At 54.1% G+C, this 20,390-nt stretch overlaps 6 protein-coding genes across 6 annotated transcripts; 2 read left to right on the top strand and 4 right to left on the bottom strand.

Moving 5' to 3' along the window:
* Window positions 1–2,102: 2,102 nt before the first annotated feature.
* N0V89_000691 (uncharacterized protein) lies at window positions 2,103–3,641 on the bottom strand (the record flags this gene model as incomplete). Its single annotated transcript, XM_056209511.1, has 1 exon — window positions 2,103–3,641. One exon carries the CDS (start codon window positions 3,639–3,641, stop codon window positions 2,103–2,105), a length of 1,539 nt encoding a protein of 512 aa, XP_056076333.1.
* Window positions 3,642–4,981: 1,340 nt separating this feature from the next.
* On the top strand, window positions 4,982–5,803 carry N0V89_000690 (uncharacterized protein; the record flags this gene model as incomplete). The annotated part of the gene is made up of 1 exon (XM_056209510.1): window positions 4,982–5,803. The coding sequence occupies one exon, from the start codon at window positions 4,982–4,984 to the stop codon at window positions 5,801–5,803; it is 822 nt and encodes a 273-aa protein (XP_056076332.1).
* Window positions 5,804–6,171: 368 nt separating this feature from the next.
* On the bottom strand, window positions 6,172–6,558 carry N0V89_000689 (uncharacterized protein; the record flags this gene model as incomplete). Its single annotated transcript, XM_056209509.1, has 1 exon — window positions 6,172–6,558. One exon carries the CDS (start codon window positions 6,556–6,558, stop codon window positions 6,172–6,174), a length of 387 nt encoding a protein of 128 aa, XP_056076331.1.
* A 2,581-nt stretch (window positions 6,559–9,139) lies between these two features.
* On the bottom strand, window positions 9,140–14,721 carry N0V89_000688 (uncharacterized protein; the record flags this gene model as incomplete). Its single annotated transcript, XM_056209508.1, has 2 exons — window positions 9,140–12,148; window positions 12,199–14,721. 2 exons carry the CDS (start codon window positions 14,719–14,721, stop codon window positions 9,140–9,142), a joined length of 5,532 nt encoding a protein of 1,843 aa, XP_056076330.1.
* A 930-nt stretch (window positions 14,722–15,651) lies between these two features.
* N0V89_000687 (uncharacterized protein) lies at window positions 15,652–16,495 on the bottom strand (the record flags this gene model as incomplete). Its single annotated transcript, XM_056209507.1, has 2 exons — window positions 15,652–15,999; window positions 16,073–16,495. The coding sequence occupies 2 exons, from the start codon at window positions 16,493–16,495 to the stop codon at window positions 15,652–15,654; spliced, it is 771 nt and encodes a 256-aa protein (XP_056076329.1).
* Window positions 16,496–18,526: 2,031 nt separating this feature from the next.
* Window positions 18,527–20,059, top strand: N0V89_000686 (uncharacterized protein; the record flags this gene model as incomplete). The annotated part of the gene is made up of 2 exons (XM_056209506.1): window positions 18,527–18,990; window positions 19,042–20,059. 2 exons carry the CDS (start codon window positions 18,527–18,529, stop codon window positions 20,057–20,059), a joined length of 1,482 nt encoding a protein of 493 aa, XP_056076328.1.
* Window positions 20,060–20,390: the final 331 nt, after the last annotated feature.

Here is a 20,390-nt window from a genome sequence, read left to right as displayed (position 1 = left end):
CGGTCTGCGTAGCATGAAACCGCTTTGACAGAGGTCCAAATTAGAAGGTCATATTGCAGACCCTGCTGCATTCGTGTTAGTTGAGCAACTTGTTTAGAGGCGGCTGCAGACCAACCTGGAGAGAATGTACGGTGCGGGCGAGAAAATAACACTGAATAATTACGCGGCAACTTGATGGTCGAAGAGGGTATGCAACTCAGCAATGCGACGTGATTGGTCCAAGAGGCGTACTAGCTGAGTAGAGGTGGTGTGCCAGACGAAGATGGGGTGCCGGTGCGCCGGGGCGCTTGGTTCAGGCACTTGAAACGAACAGGGGCACGTTTGAGAGCCTTGTCGATAAGATGAATGCAGGCTGGAATTCGGGCCCACTCGGAGAGATGCAGTTGTCTAGAGCAAGATGTTTGATGCACAAGGCTGCGGCGTGGGATATGCGCCGCAAATAGTCGAGGTTGAGATTGGTCCAATTGGCGCTGGGGATGTTGGACGAAAGGAGAAAGCAGCCTCAGCGCTTACTGCAGCGCGCAGAGTCGTGGTCGGAATGGGTGTGCACGAAACTTGAGGGCTGGGCGGCTGTCCAAAAAACGGTAGATGGCGTGTAGCGGAGTGTAGAAAGGAGGAGCAGAAAGAAGGCTGGACATGAGGTTGTGGAAGGTTGTTTTGGTTGGCAGGCGCCGTCCATGTCCCTAGTTGTTAGTGTGTCGGGAAGCCACGGCGTGCGCCATTCATCTTTGGTGGAGCACCAGTCACAGGTAGGTTTGATTTGATGAGAGACGGGTTTGCTTTGATGACAGACGAGGTTTGATTTGATGAGAGACGAGGAAGTCTATGGGAGCGGGGACAGGCAGACGGAACGGAGCAAGACGCTGTCCATGGAGAGGTGCACGAGGGGGCCAGCCCGCCTGCATCTCACCGTCGCGCCGAAGCAGGCAGCATCGGATGGTCTGCATGGGCTGAAGAGAAGACGTCGTCCCACGAGGTGTGGACAGTGGAAGAGAGCAGCGGTGCTGGTTGCGTAGCGACGACGTCTGGCGCGCCTTCCCTGGCTCGCCTTCCCTGGCCCTGGCCCGCCAGCCAGCCAGCCCCATCACCGACCGTCCAGTTGCTGTGGCTGCACGACGACCCGGAACCTGTCGTAAGCGCTGCGTCCAAGAGCCGCCAAAGAAACACGCGCCAGCAAACAGTCGATCGAGCAAGGCGCACTTATTTCGGGCTGTGGAGCGCAGCGGAGCCACGCCGTCGTCCTGTCGTCATGGCTCGCACCTGTCCTGCTGCCTCCATCAAGCTACAGGTTCATGCACGTCCTCCTGCCTTCCAAGCTTCATCAAGCTACACCGTCATGCACGTCCTCCTGCCTTCCAAGCTTGAACCCCGAGGGGGACCTTCATTTGCTTGACACACCGCCCGCGCATCGGAAATGGCCTGCCTACGTCTTGATGGCTGTTGCACGGCTTTCCTGCTCAAGACCACTCAAACGCCCGCAGTTGCAGAAAGCCCCATGACAAAACGTGCACCTGCTGCCCTCAAGAGGCAACTCGTACCCTCAGCTGTCGTCCTGGACCAGCATACCATAGTCTGTTGGTGGTGGACGCTCGGTGCTCATCGGCCAAACTGGCACACTAGAGAAGGCGAAGGAGGATTCCGACGAGCACAAGGTACCACAGCGTCGCATGTCGCCGCACTTTCCTTCGTCCCATGCTCGTCCGTCGCATCCTCAATCACAACCTTCAATCGACTTGATCTGCTATCCAAACTGCATGGTAGGCGACCCGTCCTGGAGGCCCATGTTGAGGTCCATGTTGACGCCGTACATGCTTGGCAGAGTTTCCCGCCAACCCTCCATGTAGCATATTGACACGACATTGCCCTGCATCATACTTGTCCAAGCATCCAGTCGTGCCCTCCCGCCAGGCTATACTGAGCAGGCACGTGTGCGTGGAGCGAGTGAACGTGCTAGACAACCTTGCCTGTCCTCCCTCCGCCTCCGACACCACGGGGAACCGCCAGGCAACTCTGATAGTAGGGCCCAGCAGGGTTACATGTATACCATTAGCTAAGTAACCATGTTGACCTTGCGTGGTACAACGTCACCTCGCACGCTTGCCTCACTGGAAGCTCGTGCTCAATAGATCCGGCTTCCTGTCCTCCAAATCCAGAATCATTTGCCCAAACAAGCCATTTGCCCAGCTGAACCATTGACGTGTCCAATCTGTCTCGTTGAAGCTGTTGATGCTCTCGTGTACCAGTCCGAGTCCCGCCGTGCTACTCACAATCTGCTCCAGCTCCCTTACGATCTCGTCGTCATCGTCAGTCGTCAGGATTCTGACAATCGAAGCCATGGGCCACGCCATCCCAGGTCCTTGGTGCGGTCCGCCTACTGCGTTCATCACAGGTCCGCGCATAAAGTATGGGTTCGACGCGCTGAGCACGAGCTCCCGCGTGTTGCCGTACGTCTCCTCGTTGACTGGGTACGTGTTGAAGGGAGCGGAGAGAAGCGATGGAATGTTTGCATCGTCCATGATGTTCTGAGAGCCAAAGCCGTCAATCTCAAACGCATAGATCTTTCCGTATTTCGGGTGGGTGACCGTGGCATAGGTCTCAATAGCTTCCTGAATCGAGCTTGAGAGCTCCGACATCTGTGTAACAAGAGATGCTGACTTTCCGCTGTCAATCCTGCTCATAATCTCGGCAGCTGATTTGAGATAGGCGCTGAACATCATGTTGGCGGGGATGTAGAACTGATAGATGGTAGAATCATCGCTAGGGCGGAAACCGCTCCTGATCAGTCCGGTGCCGTTTGCTACGGGGTTGCCGATGCCGTCGTTGGCAAAGGTTTCTGTTGCACGGTCCGTGTCGCGATTGAACTTATACGGACTGTCCAGCACCCTCCCGTCTTCGCCGTATGTGGGCGTTGTCATCTCCTCCGCAACCTTGAGAACCGCCTCGATCGCTTCCACCCAATGAAACTTCCCAAAGAACTCTGCGTCTCCGGTGGCATTGTAATAGTTTGTAGAGACTTCAAGGAAGGCAGCCAACGAATCGAGCTCGTACTTGCACTCGAAGACTGACTGGTTACTGTATGCCGGTACAACAACGTCATTGCTCGCCGACGGGTTTTCGGCTGGCGGGATGTTGCTCTCCACTGGGGGTTGGAACGAGTTGCAGTAGGGCGACGTGAGCAGATATCTTGCCTGCAGATTGATGACACCTCTGTATAGACTCGCGAGGGAATTGGGGTCACTGCTCGCGTTCAACAATGGCAGATAGCTTTGCATTTGATTCGACGAGTCACGCAGCCACATGGCATTGATGTCGCCCGTGATCAGGAAAGTGAGTTCCTCCTCCCCATTGTCCGCTGCGACGCCCTTCCATTTCACGGCCGTGTCCAAGCTATTGGGATACGCGTTCTGGAAGAGGCGGTACAGGTCAGGGTCTTTGATAATGCTCTCGAAGCGAGTCAGCGTGTCTTCGACACCCTGAGACTTGAAGGTCCGGCAGTCTTCAGAGGGCCTCTGATAGGCAAGCTTGTATTTTCCCGAGCTTAACGGTTCGTGCACCACCTTGGAGTAATCGGAGTAGTCAGGACATTCTGCAGCTGCAAGTAGCGGTATCGCAGCCGAAGCAAAGAAGGCGAGACGGCGCATCTTGATGGAGAGCCAGCAGCTCGCGCAGAGTACGAAGAGTAAGGGGAGGATGTTGGCAGAGGAACGAACGATGCGTGGTGACGATATTCTGGGCTTTTGTGCAAGCACGCGCCTAGTCGCGGCCGTAATCAGTCGTTTGTTTGCCATCCATGCAACATCACTATACCCCGCAATTGATCATGAATACCAAGGCGAGGTACCGAATGTAACGGCGAGACTATTCACAAGTGAGCGCGAAAGTAGCTTCGGATCGACGTCATTCAGGGCACGCCTCAGCAAACCAGCGCCAAACGGGAAGCTGGATGATGCCGCTTGGCGCGAACGGAACCGGCGCTCGCCCGATCAGAGAGAATCAGGGAAGCCGGCGCATGCGGAGAGAATGGTGAGTGGGGCGCGTGCATCGTTGCAGGGAGTCGAAGAGGCACAGGACGGGATATCATGGATAAAATGCGGGGAGCTCCTCGCGCGTCCAGTGTCGATCTTGGCTTGGAACCAAGGTGGGAGGCGGCTGGGGGAGTAGATGTTTACAGGCATTCGCAAAGGGCAAGGCATTGATAGATCTGAGTGGCGTTGATGCGATTTTATCATGAAGGTGGTACACCACGAAGGGAACGGCACCGTGATCCAGGTAGGAGCGAACTTGCCTGTTGTGGCCTAGACTGCAGGAACCCCCATTTCGTTCTCTTCCACTGATTTTTTCCGTCTCACTCATCATCCGATACGCAGAGCCGCAAAATCAATGTCAACGAAGAAGCCTCGTACCCAAAGCAAGCGAGGATGCGCCCAGTGTAGGAAGCGTCGTGTCAAGGTCAGACCACGTTCTCTTCGAGGTAGACGACACCTCCTATGCAATCGCAACCACCTGTTCAGAGCGATGCAGTTTCTGACACACACAGTGTGACGAAGGTCGTCCTGACTGTGAAAAATGTACGAGGCGTAGACTCGAGTGCAGCTTTCGCACCTACGATCCAATTCCTCGTTCTTTTTTTGAAAGGTCTTCACAAACAAACAAACCTTTGAGCAGCTCGGAGGGATCCATCGCGTCCATTTCATCTCCCATCTTCTTGGATTATCTGCCTCAACACGAGCTGCTCGTTCATTTTCCAGAAGTTTTGCGGCCGCGTTTTCGACATCTATTGCAGCATTTTGCAGGGGAGACCAGCTCCACCATCACCCATAATGATGCTGCTAGAGCGGCTTGGTGTGCAGCTGTTCCCCAGCTTACAGCGAAACATTTATTCGTCCTGCAGGGGACAATCGCCATCTCCGCTCTTCATGTTTCCCAATACACGGAGACGGAAAAAGAGAAGCAGCACTTCCGAGATATTGCAACGTACCAGATGAACATGGGACTTAACAAGTACCGCGATACTGTGGCGAGCGTTACAGAAGCAAATGCGGAGTCATTGTTAGCTTTCTCCGTCACTGCTACCGCATGGGTTCTTTTTACAACGGCGGAGGACTTCTACACGCTTCTACATCCACTCCATGATAGCGGACAAGGACTGAATTCAGATGCGACCATCCAATCCCTTGTAGCCACTACTTCAAAGGTACTGCGTTTACTTCGAGGTGTACTTGTCATATTAGTGCCTTGCTGGAACCTGATCGTGAACGGGGTGCTCAAGGACGTCGCAGAACGCGATTGGTGGCCGTATCCTGTACCAGCCACACCCGAGGCAATTGAGGATGATAAGCGGCTCAGGGACATAGAAAACATGTGGACGAGGTCGGATCGACCATATGAGTACCGGTTCGACACTCTGAGACAGGTTCTGAAGGACCTGCGGGATAACTTCGCGCGTGTCTCGCAGCTCACTGTTACTGACAAGGCAAAACAAACGCGCTATGGGAAGCTTGTCGATTGGACTTCGGTGTTGACTTGGCCCATTCAACTACCTCTGGCCTTTGTGGAATTCGTGGAAGCACGCCAACCCGAGGCCTGGGTACTCCTCGCGCATTATGCAATACTGCCCGACAAAGTCGAAGATGTTTTCTGGTTAAAGGACCTCGCTCCAAATATAGTATCCGCTGCTGCCCTTGTTTTGGGGGAGCATATGCGAAGCTTAATCGAGTGGCCTGCCGAAGTTGTTGGTGTTGATTTGGGTCCGCTCTATTCGACACACGGACATAAACCGAGGGTCACAAGTACAACGGAATGAACGTTGAACAGAGCAGCTTCGTGATGAAAAAAGAACAGCCCATGCTCGTCATTGTATTCCAACCCTTTCCATCGATCTACGGGTGCTCTATAAGGCCATGGTGTTGGCATCGAGACGCCCTAAGCGCATCTCCATCTTCTGTGCGACCATGGCCGTTACCGCGAGTCCTTTATTTCCTGTTCCCTCTGTACCTGTATATGATGCTTGGAAGGCAAACTCCGACCCACGCCCTAGTATGGATATATGTTCCCAAAGAACCGGTACGCCATGACTGTATCCCTGTATCCAGCAATTGTTCATGCATGCAGTGCGGGTCATGTCGATCCTGTGTCGATGCTCCGTATGGATCTTCACAGTTGAGATCGCGATTATCTCGTGGATCCTTCGGCGTAACTGTTCAACGCATCAGTCGCCTGTCCAGCCTGGCGATTGGTTTTGGTTCCCCCCAAGTCGTACCTAGTGTTTGACTGTCGAAGTCTAGAAGGGCCGTGGCTTCTGGGCACAGACTGTGCCAACAGGTTGTTCAGATTCCTCGCTCTGACTTCGCGCATATAGTCGGCCTGTTCCGCCCCCACTGGCTTCATGTTCTCCTTCTCAGGGAACATAAACCTGGCGAGGCCATAGACGATGACGACGAGCACGCCGCCACCGATCATGATGAGGAAGACCAAAGCCCACTTGGGAATGCCTGCAATGTCGTCATCACCACGCTTGGCCAGCGAGTGTACTGCCTCGAGGAACAGGGTAGGTGCCATTATGGTTTGTGTATACGGCGAGTATAAAAGATGAATGGAGAGGACAATGATCGGGACGGTTCGGGTGTACGCGGTGTAATAGTGCTGAAGTGGTAGTGTCAAGGATATCGGTCAACGTTCAGCGAGTGAATAACGGTTGGTCTGCGAACATCACAAGATGTCTCCTTTTCGAATGGACGGTTTGCGAAGCAGAATCCTCACACCAGGACGAGGGCGCCCCAGATCTTTATACATGACTCTAGGCCCCATGACAATGCATGTTCGACCAGCCTACAGCCCCACCAATCTGGCGGTTTGGTATCTGACCGGTAGACAACTGCACGGTTGCAAACCTTAGCGCCGCTCGTACATTTTGGCGATGCTCGTACATTTCCACCCTAGGTTAGCCTCCCTCGTCCGCTCTCGCTGGCGATTGGTCTGCTCGTAAAATCACGTGCCACAACTGGGCTGTGAGGTCCATGCGCGGACGCAGGGCCCACTGTTTGGCGAATCCTATTCTGGAAGATTACGACGGATTTCAATGAAATGCCGAAAGCCCGCTGCTTGTCCGGGGGTGTACCGGTGTATTCTGTTCGTTGTTGTGGACGGCAAAGGGATAATGGTGGAACGATGGATTTTGTTAACCATGGTTGCTATCTCAGGGGCACGCTGGGCCTCCTAGCTCTTCCTCGCTGGCTCGTAGCTGCTCGTACATCTAGGGAGCCTTCGTCCGCTTTGGTGTCCGATCGTTGCTGCGAAACCTCTATGGCTCTTTTCCAGTATTCTGTTATCGCTCGCGGGGAAACAAAACTCGAAAGAAAGACGGACAATGCTGAAGTGCGTAAAGAGGTTGTGTACCTCTGCACATGGAGTGATGGTGACGTTTCTCTTTGTGCCAGAGGAGAACATTCAGGTCTTGAGCCAGGTGTTTCTGGGTGCCTCGAAACCCGCCCTGTGTTCTTACGATAGCCCAATTTGGTCCCACCATCGCAGCCGCCTGGAAGTAGGAATGCAGAGTACCGCTCATGGAACACGGATTTCCTTCTGAAAATCGAACAACAGCAAGTCGATCCCAGAGCAGAGCGCCATCTTCTATTGCTGTCATTATCTTAGGCTCCAGAAGTATCACATATCGACAGCACCAACTTGCTCTTCTTAGTCCGCTATTCGACGAATTGAGAGAAATGTAGAGAACGACATCTACGGGAGCGACCGGCTTCTATGCATCTTTCACAGGGGTTGTCTGTGTACTGTTTGGCCTTGCGCGGTAGAAACCTATGCATATCTCTGCTTCGACATTTGTGAGAGAACGACCACCCATATATACACGCTGGCTTGCTCTCTGAAGAGCAGCAGATTCTGTCAGATGACTCCTATAGTTGCTCTCAAACTCTTAGACACTGCAGACACTACACATTGACATGGTCGGTAGCCGGTCTCAGTCTCCCGAGTTGCGATCGTGCAAGAGTGTGAAGAAAAAAAGAAGCGGTCTTTTATGCCGCCCCCATTGGCTGTTCCGGGAGAAATTTGAGCCTGGGATTCCACACAACCGTTGTTCCATCGTCTTTTGTCAAGATCTCCCCGAGCAACTGCCCAGCTACCAAACCGCTTGTGCTTTGAGACAATGCGAGAATCCACATGGACACGTCCGTCCCGTCCTGTTAGTCACCAGCATCCCCTCTCCACATGCGACCTTCACGTGAATCGCTTCAGGTACCACAAGACTGAGAGAGATATCACAATACCCTGCAATAATTTTATCGCAATCAGGCACTCCATCGAAATCGTGAAGAGCAGCCCACAGCCTCTCACATGGTGCGAACAGGTGAATTGTTTTCGAGAAACAATCCGGACCGAGTGCGCTTGCTAGGGAGCTTGAGAGCTTGCGAGAGAAACTACGGACCCACGTAGGTGTCCTAGACTGACGTATGCAAGATATCCAACCGCAATGATGCCATGTCTGTGAACTCCGTTTAGACACCACAAGGCCAGACAAAAGATCCTCGATGCATGCTTATATACGCTTCGAGGATTCTGCACTACAGCACGATGCTCAGCCACGGACACAACCGAATGATACGCTAGTTGACCAGCCTTCTCATATGCGCGAAAAGCATCGAATGGCACCCATCATCTCGCACAACACGGCCAACACGCCCCTTCATAATCCACGTGACTTCATTCATTTATCCTCACAACTCCACCCCAGTATACTCCGTATGCACAAGATACCGCCTTACGTACCCCAACCTCGACAGATAAGAGATGAATATGTGCAATATGTATCGGTATCGTGCTCGCATCTTCGCAAGACATAATCACAAAAGCGCTCAACAGACTCAGACCCCCAACAAAAAGCGCCATCGCTGCCCACTAATGCATACATAAGAGAACCAGACTCAAAGTCCAGAGGTATATCCACCATAAGATTGCACACCGAAAGACAAAATCTTTCTATCCCCACTGGCCACCTCACGTTCTTCCCCCTCATCCCCTTCATGGTCCAGAGGCTAATACCTCATCTTCCCCAACAAACTAAAGCAAAACGCGCATTCCCTCTCATTCTTCATCTGCACCATGAACACTCGCGCCCGACTCCCCATCACACCCCCGTATTCGCCGCCCTACCCGCCACCCCATCAGCGCCCACAATATCCTCCCACACACTGACCGCGATACCGCTCCTCGCTACGCGCTCGAAGCAGCTCTCACTGAGCGTAACATCCAGCAACGTAGTCTGATCCTTCTTGCCGGTGACGACAATGCGCTTCTCTTCACTAGGTTTGCGCATACCTGGGCTGCGGGAGAGCGGATTCGAAGGGGAGGACAACGGGTCGAGAGACGGCAGCATGATAGCGAGGCGAGCGCCCCCCATGTCGCGCCATTTGGTGAGGGACTCGCGCTCGTAGAGGCGCACCTTGGTGTTTGTTATGCCTGCCGGTGCGCCGGGTGCGCGGCCGGGATTGGGTATGCTCGAGCCTGAGCCCGGCCTTGAACCTGAGCCACTAGAGCCACTGTCGAAGCTATTGATACTGCGGGATCCTAGTGTCGAGCCTCTGATGTTGAAGCGCCCATTCTTGCCGAAGCTAAAGCGGCCGAGCGCACTGCGCAGCGCAGTGTTCATTGTGCCGACGGAAGACTCGGTGGCTGCGGATATAGAAGCCGCGCGTGTGGTTGTCTTGCGATAGGAGCTGCGGCGACCAAGGGTGCCGGTCCAAAAGCTGGTTTTCTCGCCGGGATTGGGGCGCGCTGCGTTCTGGCGTTCCATGACTTCGGCCCAGCTTGACTGCCCGTATGGACCTCGTGCGTTCTGAAGGGCAATGTACGTTGGATTGTTGATACGTGAGTGATTAATCATTGCGTAAAGCTGTGCGCACTCTTGTGCGTTTCGACTTCGCAACATGATGTTGTTACCGCTCTTTATGCGTGATTCGGCCGTAGGCGGGGAACGGATAGAGATATCAATGGCCGTGGATTTGCGGAGCGGTACCAGCGGCGTCAGCTCGACCGCAATAAGGGGAACTGTGGTTTCTATTGAGATGATTTCATCGCCGTCCGCCACGAAGGGCTTCGAATGCGTCGCCGAAATCTCATGAACCTCAATCTTTCCGGGGATAACTACAATGCTGCACTCGTCGGGATGCAAGCTGTCCCATCGACCTGCGTCCGACCACGTGAAGATGGACGCGACAGCCTTAGAGGCTTGACCAGATCCTTGTGGAACATTTCTGTATGGAGTGTTCGATGCTGACTGGGAAGGTGTGATGGTCCCATTCGGAAGCGTGTAAATCGAACCGGGAGGCGACACCTTGGGGAACTGCTTGGGTTGAGGTAATTGACTTAGCGGCATCAGCGGCGTGGGAACGTCGTCTTCAAGCTCATCCTCGGAAGACTCTGAAGTTGCCGACTCTTCAATTTCAGACAATTCTTCCTCGCTTTCGCTTGACGATTCTGAACAGGTCGATGGCTCATACTCGTGCTTGAGAGGTGAAGACGAACGCCGCTTGTTCCTGAAGCCCGAAAGAATGGGTGTGAATACCGGAGTGCTAGATCCTTTCAGAGTGACGGGTGTCGTCGGAGTTTGGGAACGATGCGGTGGTGGCGGAGGGGGCTCGTCCTCCGCTTCTGCAGGCGTAAGGTCTTCATCGATTGTTTCTCGCACATTTTCGACATTCGAAGGTGCGGACGCGGGCGAATCCGGCATCTTGCTCCGCTCTTCAGACTTTATATGAGTAGACGGCCCGCTAGACTTGCGCAGTCTTGGAATGGTGGGCATGTCCAATGTTGGCACCGAAGATGCGCGTCGATGCACAAGAGGCCGCACAGGAGGTTCATGGTCGTCGTCTACAGAAATATCGGAACGGTCATCTTCCTCGGAATTGTCCGAGTAGTCTTGATCGATTTCGGATGATGTAGGCAGCCAGACGCTGAAGCCCTTGCTTGACTGAGACAACATTGACGAAGTTGTCGATTGTGGCTGCTCAGATTGCCGGCGCTTAGACATCTTTCTAGGAGGCTTCACATATTGCACCGTTTCCTCCTCAATGGGATCGTCTAGCGTGATCTGTCTCGAAGGCCGAGATGTAGAGGGTGAAGACATAGTCTTCGAGCGCCTGTGAGCTTTGGTGCGCTTCAAGCTTGACGGAGAGCTATTCTCGGCAAGTCGCATAGCATCGTTCAGGCTTCTTGGCGTACGTTCACATTGGTCAACATCTTCTGGTCGAGGAGATGAGGCTTCTGCGCCACTTGCCCGAGCTTCCAAAGGCAACCGTGGTGATACCGGGCTGGATTGAGCACCAGCAATGACATCGCTGCTCGGCGGGGTGATCGGGGACACAGTCCGTGAGTGCCGCTTCCGATCTGGTGTATCAAAACTCCATCGTTTTGACGTAACGAGAGCCTGCTCGCCGATAGGTATCTCAATCTCATGCGGACTGGGGGTGCGGCTTTTATGTGGCGGAGTTGATCCAGTGGCTGTCGAGACTAGGGAGGAAGAGGCGTGGCTACTTGTCGGCCGTGGCGCTTTCTGAAGTGGTTGGTCTCGCACGACTTCGGACAGCTGAGGAGGGACTGGGACAAGTCCCAGCATCTGTACCCACTCGAAGCCAGCTTGCTCGTCATCTATTGTCAAAGACATTACTTCACTCCACTCATTGCCATCAGCGTGGTATCCTCGAATCATTACAATGATCTCGCCCTCACGATCCCCATTGCGAGCAGAGATGCGGCTCAGTTGAATAGGGGGTAACAGAAGCCAGCGTTCCGCGTTGCCCACTTCGCAAATCAAAAGATCTCCACTGTTGCCATAGCCTGGGGCATCATCACGTAGCAGTACCTCAACACGGCAGTTGACCTCTTGTCCACTCGAATGATACAGGTGTAGATCAAAATGATCTCGAGCACGGACACACCGATTCCGGTCAACACGGACACCTGCAAGAGGCGCGAGACTGCGAGGATCGCGCGAGCGTGTAGGGTCAATATTCGCGGCAGCTTCGTCTTCGAGGCGCGCGTGTTCATCGTTCGAGCGTTTTCGAGCGACGGTGACGAGGTCCTGGAAAACGTTCATCATCTTCTCCGATCGTTCCGTCGGCTTCAGATGGTTGATGCCCTATCAAAGTTTAGTGATCAACACACCTCGATCATCCAGTGTCAACTAACCTTGATGCTCTTGACTAGATACTTCAATCGAACCAAGGGGCGTTTGAGCATATATGCAACGTCGACACGCTCGCCATCACCGTTGACTACATAGCCTTCTGCGTTGCGGGGCATTCCTTCATCCCACGGTGCTCCATCATCCGGTCCATCCACGACTCTCGCTGGCTTGAAAGGCTCCTCGTCAGCCGAGGCGAGGCTAATAACAACGTCCTGGAATCCAAGGCGCCATGCGGCTATGTAGTCACTATACACTCGTTGTGCACTTTGTGTCCATGATAGGAACGAGTCCGAGTCTTCCTTCGGAATCCGTTTATGCAGCGTCTTTAAGCGCTCGAGGGAAACTCCCATATCGACAATAGGCTTCGTAACGTTGCTTGCATCTGTGTTCGATGTCTTGCTAAATAGCCCTGCAGCAACGGCGGAGTCGGATTTAGACAGAACGCAGCTGAGAAGGACAGGAATGACACCATCGACCAGCGTGCGGAGCTCTCGCATGTATTTGCTTTCGTCCGAAGCAAGCTCGTTCATGATATCGCCGAGTGTGGCAGTAGCTAAGCGGCTCCTGTTTGTTCTGATGCTTCGCGCGGACACGATACTCCTCGTGCCTGCCTTGGGCATGGAAAGTACCGAGATCAAGTCGGCATGGCTCGCAAGTCTACTGCGCTTTGTGCTCTTGCGGCTGACAATGGTTGAAGTCTCTGTACGAAGCTGCGATCCTACTTCTGACGCAGCTACGTCTTTAATGGCATTGCTTTTGCCGACTGAGGTCTCTGTCATCTCAGTATCTGCACCTTCCGATGGTGCAGCTCGCTGATTGTTCGTCGCGGACGTATCCATAGACACGATTGTGGAAAGTCGCTTTCCTGTCGAAGGAAACAGCCGTCGCATAGCCTGACTTTCATATGGCGCACCCAGAGTTATCTTATCAAGGTCCAGCGCCTGTGAGTCCACGGAAGAGGATGGAGCAGCCGATGCAGCTTCCTCGTCTTTATCCAGTATGTCGCGAGCGGGAAGTGACATTACGCGTTCTTTCGTGGGCGACTGTTGGTTTCGTCTTGCACCACGACGCTTGAGAGTTGGCGTGGGTGTGCCCTCGTCGGCCTTTGCACTTGGTAATTCTTTAGACTCGGTTGAAGACACCACAGATGATCCTTCTCTCTCTGTCACTTCTACGGGCATTGTGGAGCTCCTCTTCTTCCTCCTCCGACGCTGGCTCTCACTTGTACGCGGCCGTTCATCTTCAAGGGGGGGTTCTTTGGCATCAATAGATGCGCTTACATCCGACTTGACACCAGCTGGAGGTAGTTCTAATGTGGATATGGACTCCTTCGATTTCCGCCGATGCTGAGAATCTTTATCGTCGAATGGATCAGGGGTCGTTTGCAACCACATCTCGAGGCGGCTTCCCAACTTCTGTGGAGATGTTGCTGGTGCAACAGGTTCGGCGGGTTTAGGTGTGATATCCTGTTCATCCTTCTGATACGATCGCCGATGGGCTTTCCGTCTGTCATCTGTGACTCTGATGTCGGGTGAAGAGTCTCCTGATATATCGCTGCGCGGCCTCCTCTTGCTCTTTCGCCTTCTCTCTCGGATCGCATCGCGGACCGCCGCTTCGGATTCGCTCGGTTCGTATTCGACTGTGATCAGATTTGCTTGGTCTTCGCTGAGCGCCGTCTCCGATCTCTGGAATGAACGTATCTTCACAGGCGTGACCTCGCCGGCGGACAACGACCCTCGAGGAGATGTCCGCGCGCGTGGTCGCCGTCGCACCCGTATCATCTCTGTCTTCTCCTTCTCCGGCGAAGGCGAAGCCTGCGATACCGCCCCCTCATCTCCGCTCTTTGCGTTCTTCCCGTTTCCAGACCCGCTGCTTGTCGGTCGCTCATCGTTGCCGGCGCTGGTCGGGCGCGACAATCTCCTCTGTCGCTGAGCTCGTGCTCGTTGTGCTTGGGGCGTAAGATTGGGCGTGAATATGAGAAGCGGATTGGGGGCTAATGGTGGACTCGAGACTTTAGGCTTTTGTTTCTCCTTCTCTTCTTCCTTCTTCTTTGCCTCTTCTTCTGCCTTTTCTAAGGCTTTGCGCGCAGCTGGGCGTACCCAGGCGGTGGGCAGCTGTTTGGGCGAAGGCTTATTTGTCGGGTTCTTGGGCGGTGATGTCTTATTACGCCAGTGCGAATCGCTCACGACACGCTTCTTAGGCGCAGTCGCTACCTGAACATCTTCGTCGAGGGGATTGTGGACAGGCTGGGGTTTCTTCGCGCTTCTCGGACGCTCCGGAGTGGCCTCTACCGACTTTGTAGGTGTGTGCGCAGGCTTCGTACTCGGTTTCTCTTCGAGGGCTTTCGCTTTTGGCGTCGAGGGCGGCTTGGGTGACGGCGGAGCTTTGGGTTGCGCCGTGTCGGACGCGGCATCTGGGGCGTTCTCGGGCTCTGCATTGAGCTCGAACTGCCATTTTTTTATTTTGTCTTTTACGTTGGCTGGCCTGTCTATACCAATGGCCTTGCCGAAATCAGCACCTTTCATCGTAGTGCTGTTTGTTCAACCCTTGGCTGTGACATGGTTCTTTGGGCAAAATGATTTACGTGTACGTTGTAGCGCACGCGACAAACATGTAGAGTGTTCGACTGAACATGGGACAGAGTCGGCGGTCGGGTGATGGAGACGTGCGGGTGCGGGTCTGTTGTTTTGGTGGATCACAGCTGCTCGCCCAGGACGTCAACAGTGGCTGCTGATAGAGAGCTTACTCCCCGCACTACAGCGAATACACCTCCCTGAAGCGTGCGCAAAGTCCGAGAATTATTGTAAGACGAGCGAGCGACGGCGTAAGAAAACGAAGGGCGTCAAGTCGTGCAGCGGAAGCAGTCGGTGAGGTTGATGGTCGTGCATGCGCTTCGCGGGCCTGCATCCAAGATCCGCTCCCAAACAAACCGGCTAGAAGCGAATGGATTCGAGGACCCCGGTCGCACCAAGCAGATCGATCTTGACAGCCACCTTGGATCATGTTTCGCAAGTGCTTGATTGCGCGTGCGTTCGCCAGTAAGCATATCATCGAATGCTTGACGTCTGCTAGTAATCGCTCCCAGCCTCTGGGTTATGCTCGTACCTCCGCGTGGTTCCACACGCCCCAACACCCTTGTCCGGCTGCCCTCCACTTGCCGGAGACGCCCATGATGACGATCTGTATGCACGCACGAAGACGCAGAGCCGATGAATCGAAGTCGGTAGAATTAATACAAATATATCTAGTCTAATAGCTTGTGAGCTTGCTCTGGTGTGGGTATCAATGTTCCGCATTCACAATGCCACTGCCGTAGCCTACAACGATGCCCGCCGCCCCAGCCTCCTCTTCAAGCTGACATGGTACAACCCAGTATCAGTACGGCGATTTCATGCCATCGGACCGCGATCGTGTATCCTCGTCTTCCCGAGGCCGGACGCTGTAAGAGCAATGTTCTACTGTTGCTTCTTCGCGCTGCCGTTCTGCACACCTCCATTGAGCAGCTTCTCTGCCGTGTTGAGCGCCGCGAAGGCCCTCGAGCAGGCACTGACGCTCTTGCAGATCAAGATGAAGGGTATGACGATCCAGAAGGCGTTCATCAAGACAAAGTATCCCCAGTAGTACGCTGCCTCGGGCCTCGAGTACGTGAGACCCAGCATCGCCTCGTCGAACAAGCTTGTCGCGTAGTACAAGACGTCTCCGTAGAGCTGGCCGAGCGACACGATGATCTGGAACGAGTGACGGAGCGGGTGGTCGACGGCGATGAGGGCAGCCGTGAGAAAGGAGAGCGGCCCCCAGGCAGCCTGAGTTGTCAACAGTCGTCTTTCAAAATCAGTGGGCAGCAATTACCGCCGTGATGCTTTCCATGCAGAGCACAAATGCGCTGTCGGCGGTGAGGTACCGCGAGTCGGAGAGCGAGTATTCCTTCCATAGCTGGCCGAACAGATCTTGGTGTCCCCCTATTGTTCGGAAGTTGTAGGCGTAGTAACCCTCGAAGAAAAGGTGGATGAAGCCGCAGAGCGTGAACCAGAGAATGACGACGAGATCGGACAGTGGCAGAGTCGGGCGCACTTTCTTCACCGTCAAGTAGGTCAAGCTGAAGATGACGGTGCATCCAGCCGCGAACAGCGAAACGAGCTCGAGGGTGTTGTATTCATTGGCAAGGTAGCCAGCGATTGTGGACTCAGCGGGGAAATAGGGGTGTTTTGGCGACGCTGGGAGGTTCTCTTTGATAGTCTCCATGATTGTTGGTGGTGGTGGAGCGAAGTACTCGTGGACATTCCTAAGGAGCGACGCCATTGTGGAGTGCACGGCAGGAGCTCGGGACGCGCCTGCCTCCCTGAACTTTTTTCGCGCGGTCGTCTTGGGACGCGCCTGGGCACGAGCCGCGAGTCCACTCACGACACGCTAACCGACACCACGTCGCTTCGCTCATCAACATCCGAATCAAACGTAGGGCCAAGTCTCTCGCCAGGTTGTCTGTTCCGGAAGCTCGCTTTGGTCGTGGAAAGTCTCTCCTTCTCTGCGGTTACACACGCTGTACAATGTACCCCGCATGCCGATGAAGAAACAGTTGTCTGTGCATGCAACGGGCCTACATGCGCCTCTCATGCCCGCACTCATGTTCTCCAATGGGACTCCTGGAACGCATACCATTGCAACATTACCAAAGAGCAATTCCTGTCTACTGCGAATAAGTCAACGGTAGAAAGCTTCTCTACCACAGGCGTGGTGACGAGCAGAGCACGGATGAAGCCATGTCACACCTCGTCACGGTGGTAGTCTGACGTTGTGAAAAGAGCGTTTGCTATCTAGGCTCGGTTTGGTTCAGATTCAGACAACCCATGCTAACGTGAGTGTTTCACTTAGTGACGGCATTGAAGGTCTGCCGGAACAAAGCAGGGCCAAGGAAGATTCGCAAGGCTGAACACGCTAGAACCGAATAGACTGCAGGCAGAAGCTGTTGAAGTATTCGCATCCAACAAAGTTACCTTCCAGAAACCGAGCAAAGAACATGTGAGATTGAAGCTTGAGTATTTGGCATGTTCTCGAGGCGTCAGGGCCAAGAGTGAAGAATACGCCTGCGGACAAAAGCACCGGCCTTGGATCCTAGAGAGGCGAAACTTCAGGCGCGTATGTACGACCGTATGCGTTCCACCGCTCCGAAGAACCCGTAGACGATCCTACACGTTTTACTAGCATCAGCTTTAACGCGCTGACGGCTTACCTAGCGACCACGTTGGGGCCCACAGGAGAGGTCTCATTGGCATCGAGATTTCTCTGCGGGCAGCCGCTTCCGCACACCCGGTATTGCTTCCCGCCTTGTGAATGAAGGGGCTCATCTTACGCCAGCAGCTGACCACCAATTCGACTCAGCCATCATCAAGGCCTTGGGAACTCGACACTAAAATTGCGAAATCCTCGTGAGAATGCTGTAGCATCAGAAGGCCCGTCGAACCGGCCCACCTGTTGGCAGGAGTTTGTCCGGGCGGTGAGGTGAACCCCCAGATTGAGGTCGAGTTAGACTGTATTGGGGCCGAATGAGGTGCTTACCCCACTGAGCCGTCGAAGCCAAGGCCGACACCCCACACGAAGGAACCATCTCCGCAAAGCGTTGCGCTGATTTAGCTGCCGGGAAGCCTCACGAAAACGTGCTCTTGGAGAGCTACTGCGTGTGTGCGGCGTATCGTACCTGCGACGTGGTTATACTCGACTACGCCGCGTGCTTAGCTGCGTAGCTGAGCAGCAAAATGGTAAACAACAGGAGAAAATGGGCCTGCCGGTGGCGCCCAGGGACGTTGTGCTTTTAACCGGCTTGTCATCCAGGCACCAGGAACAGCGGGCCGGCGAAGCTTCCAATGCGATGCGTCCCTTATCCTGCACGCGAGATCTTACAATTTAACGCACGTGGATTTATTCTAGATGGTGCACTATTCCGGTAGCGAGGTCCAACGACCGCTCCGCAGGATTCAACGCTTGCTGCTAGAAACGAAAATCCTCGTTCCAGACACGAACACGAAGAAACGCATTCCTACGATGCACTGAAGGTCACTGCTCACCTTACTGTAGGCAGAACCGGTCCGGATCCCTTGGCCAACCACTGCTCTTCCGCTTACTTGCTGATATATTGCAAAGCCCTTGGCAGAAAGTGTGGCTTGTTCTCCCTAGTCGTGCACCTGATAATCACAAATCCAGGCCAGTGGTCGCTTAGGCTGGTGACAGTACGTATATCGACAAGATGCGTAAGTCAGCGCAAGGATATAAAGTTACCCTGTCCCTCCGAATTCGTTTGTTCGTCCGCAGGCCACTGTCTTTACTTTGTTGCCCAGCATGCGTGTCACCTCTACTCTTCTTGTTGGCTTGGTTGCCTCCACGGCAGAAGCGCTCGTTGCCAAGGCTGTCATCGACAAGTGTCTTACTGATGCTGCTGTCCCAATCGACGTCAAGGGCTCGGAGGGCTGGAACGAAGATGTTGCACCTTTCAACATCCGTCTGCCCTACCTACCCACCGCCATCTCGGTCCCAACCACTACCAAGCACATCCAGGACTCTGTGAAGTGCGGAAGGAAGCTCGGCATCAAGGTTTCCGCCAAGTCAGGTGGCCACAGTTACGCATCTTTCGGGTTTGGTGGAGAGAACGGCCACTTGGTTGTTGAGCTCGACCAGATGTACAACGTCACTTATGACGCAGAGAAGAACCTCGCGACTGTGCAGCCTGGAGCCAGGCTTGGCCACGTAGCAACCGTGTTGTACGAGCAGTACGGACGTGCCATCGCTCATGGCACTTGCCCTGGGTAAGTTGCGAGTCTCAGATCTTGGAGTATCACTTGTTTAACGACTTACAGTGTCGGTGTTTCCGGCCATTTCCTCCACGGAGGTTTCGGATTCAGCTCCCACATGCACGGTCTTGCTTTGGATTCCGTCCAGAGCGTTACCGTTGTTTTGGCTGACGGAAGCGTGAAGGAGGCTTCCAGCTCCTCAAATGCTGACCTTTTCTGGGGAATCAAGGGGGCGGGCTCGAACTTCGGCATTGTTGCTTCGTGGAAGCTAAGCACTTTTGAAGCACCCAAGACCCTTACTAAATTCGGACTCTCTCTTGGATGGACTAAGGACACCGCTGTTGCCGGTCTGGAGGCTGTCGAGAAGTACGCCAAGAACATCCAGCCCCGCGAAGTCAACTTCCGTATCGGGGACTACAGCAAGGGCCAGCCCGGTATTGAGGGTCTCTACTATGGTACTCCCGCACAGTGGCAGAAGGCTTTTCAACCTCTCCTGGACACGCTCCCCAAGGGATACAACGTCTCTGAGCCGGTGACTCTCAACTGGATCCAGGCCGTGATTTCTTACTCCAACTACGACGAGGTTGATTGGATCCACCCCAGCCCTCAGGAGAACTTTTACGCCAAGAGCTTGACCCTCAAGGGCTTGAACGGGACCTCCGCCCAGGCTTTCGTCGATTACTACTTCGACGTCGCCAACAAGGTCGTTGACCGCTTCTGGTTCTTCCAGCTCGACATGCACGGCGGCAAGAACTCACAGATCACCAAGGTGCCCCAGGACGCCACATCCTACCCCCACCGTGACAAGCTTTACATCATCCAGTTCTACGACCGTTACGAGAACAACGAGACCTACCCTGCCACCTCTTTCGGCTTCCTCGACGGCTGGGTCGACGCTGTCACTGACACCATCCCAAGGTCTGACTGGGGCGCGTACATCAACTACGCAGATGCGAGGCTCCCACGTCAAGAGGCTGAGCAGCAGTACTACGGCGAGCACCTGCCCAAGCTTCAAAGTCTCAAGGCGAAGTATGACCCCAAACAGCTCTTCTACTACCCGCAAGCTGTCGAGCCCAAGGCATAAAAGTGTAGTGTACTTGCGCATCTTTGTATCAAGCTAGACTAGAATTTCTTTAGTGTTTCTTGTTGAGTCAAAGGATGTAACATATGCTGCGAATGAGAGAATCAAGTCCAAAACTTGGATTGTGTGATATGGGTGCTTTCTGATGCCATACCACAATCACATTCACGCATCAATCTGGTCAAGGTGATTGAGGGGTAGAACTAACACATAGTAACATAGTCTGATCTTGGAACGGTCATGCTTCCACACAATAATGCATAAGCAGGGTCTACGCGTGGGCAGTAAGTTTGCGAAGGAAGTTGCACAAAAGCAGCTGGCAGGTTCACAACCG

This window comes from Didymosphaeria variabile (assembly GCF_027946475.1).
Source record: "Didymosphaeria variabile strain IMI 356815 chromosome Unknown scaffold_1, whole genome shotgun sequence".
NCBI lineage: Eukaryota > Fungi > Ascomycota > Dothideomycetes > Pleosporales > Didymosphaeriaceae > Didymosphaeria > Didymosphaeria variabile.
The sequence above is the reverse complement of the archived record's forward strand: the minus strand, read 5'-3'. Positions and strand labels throughout refer to the sequence as shown.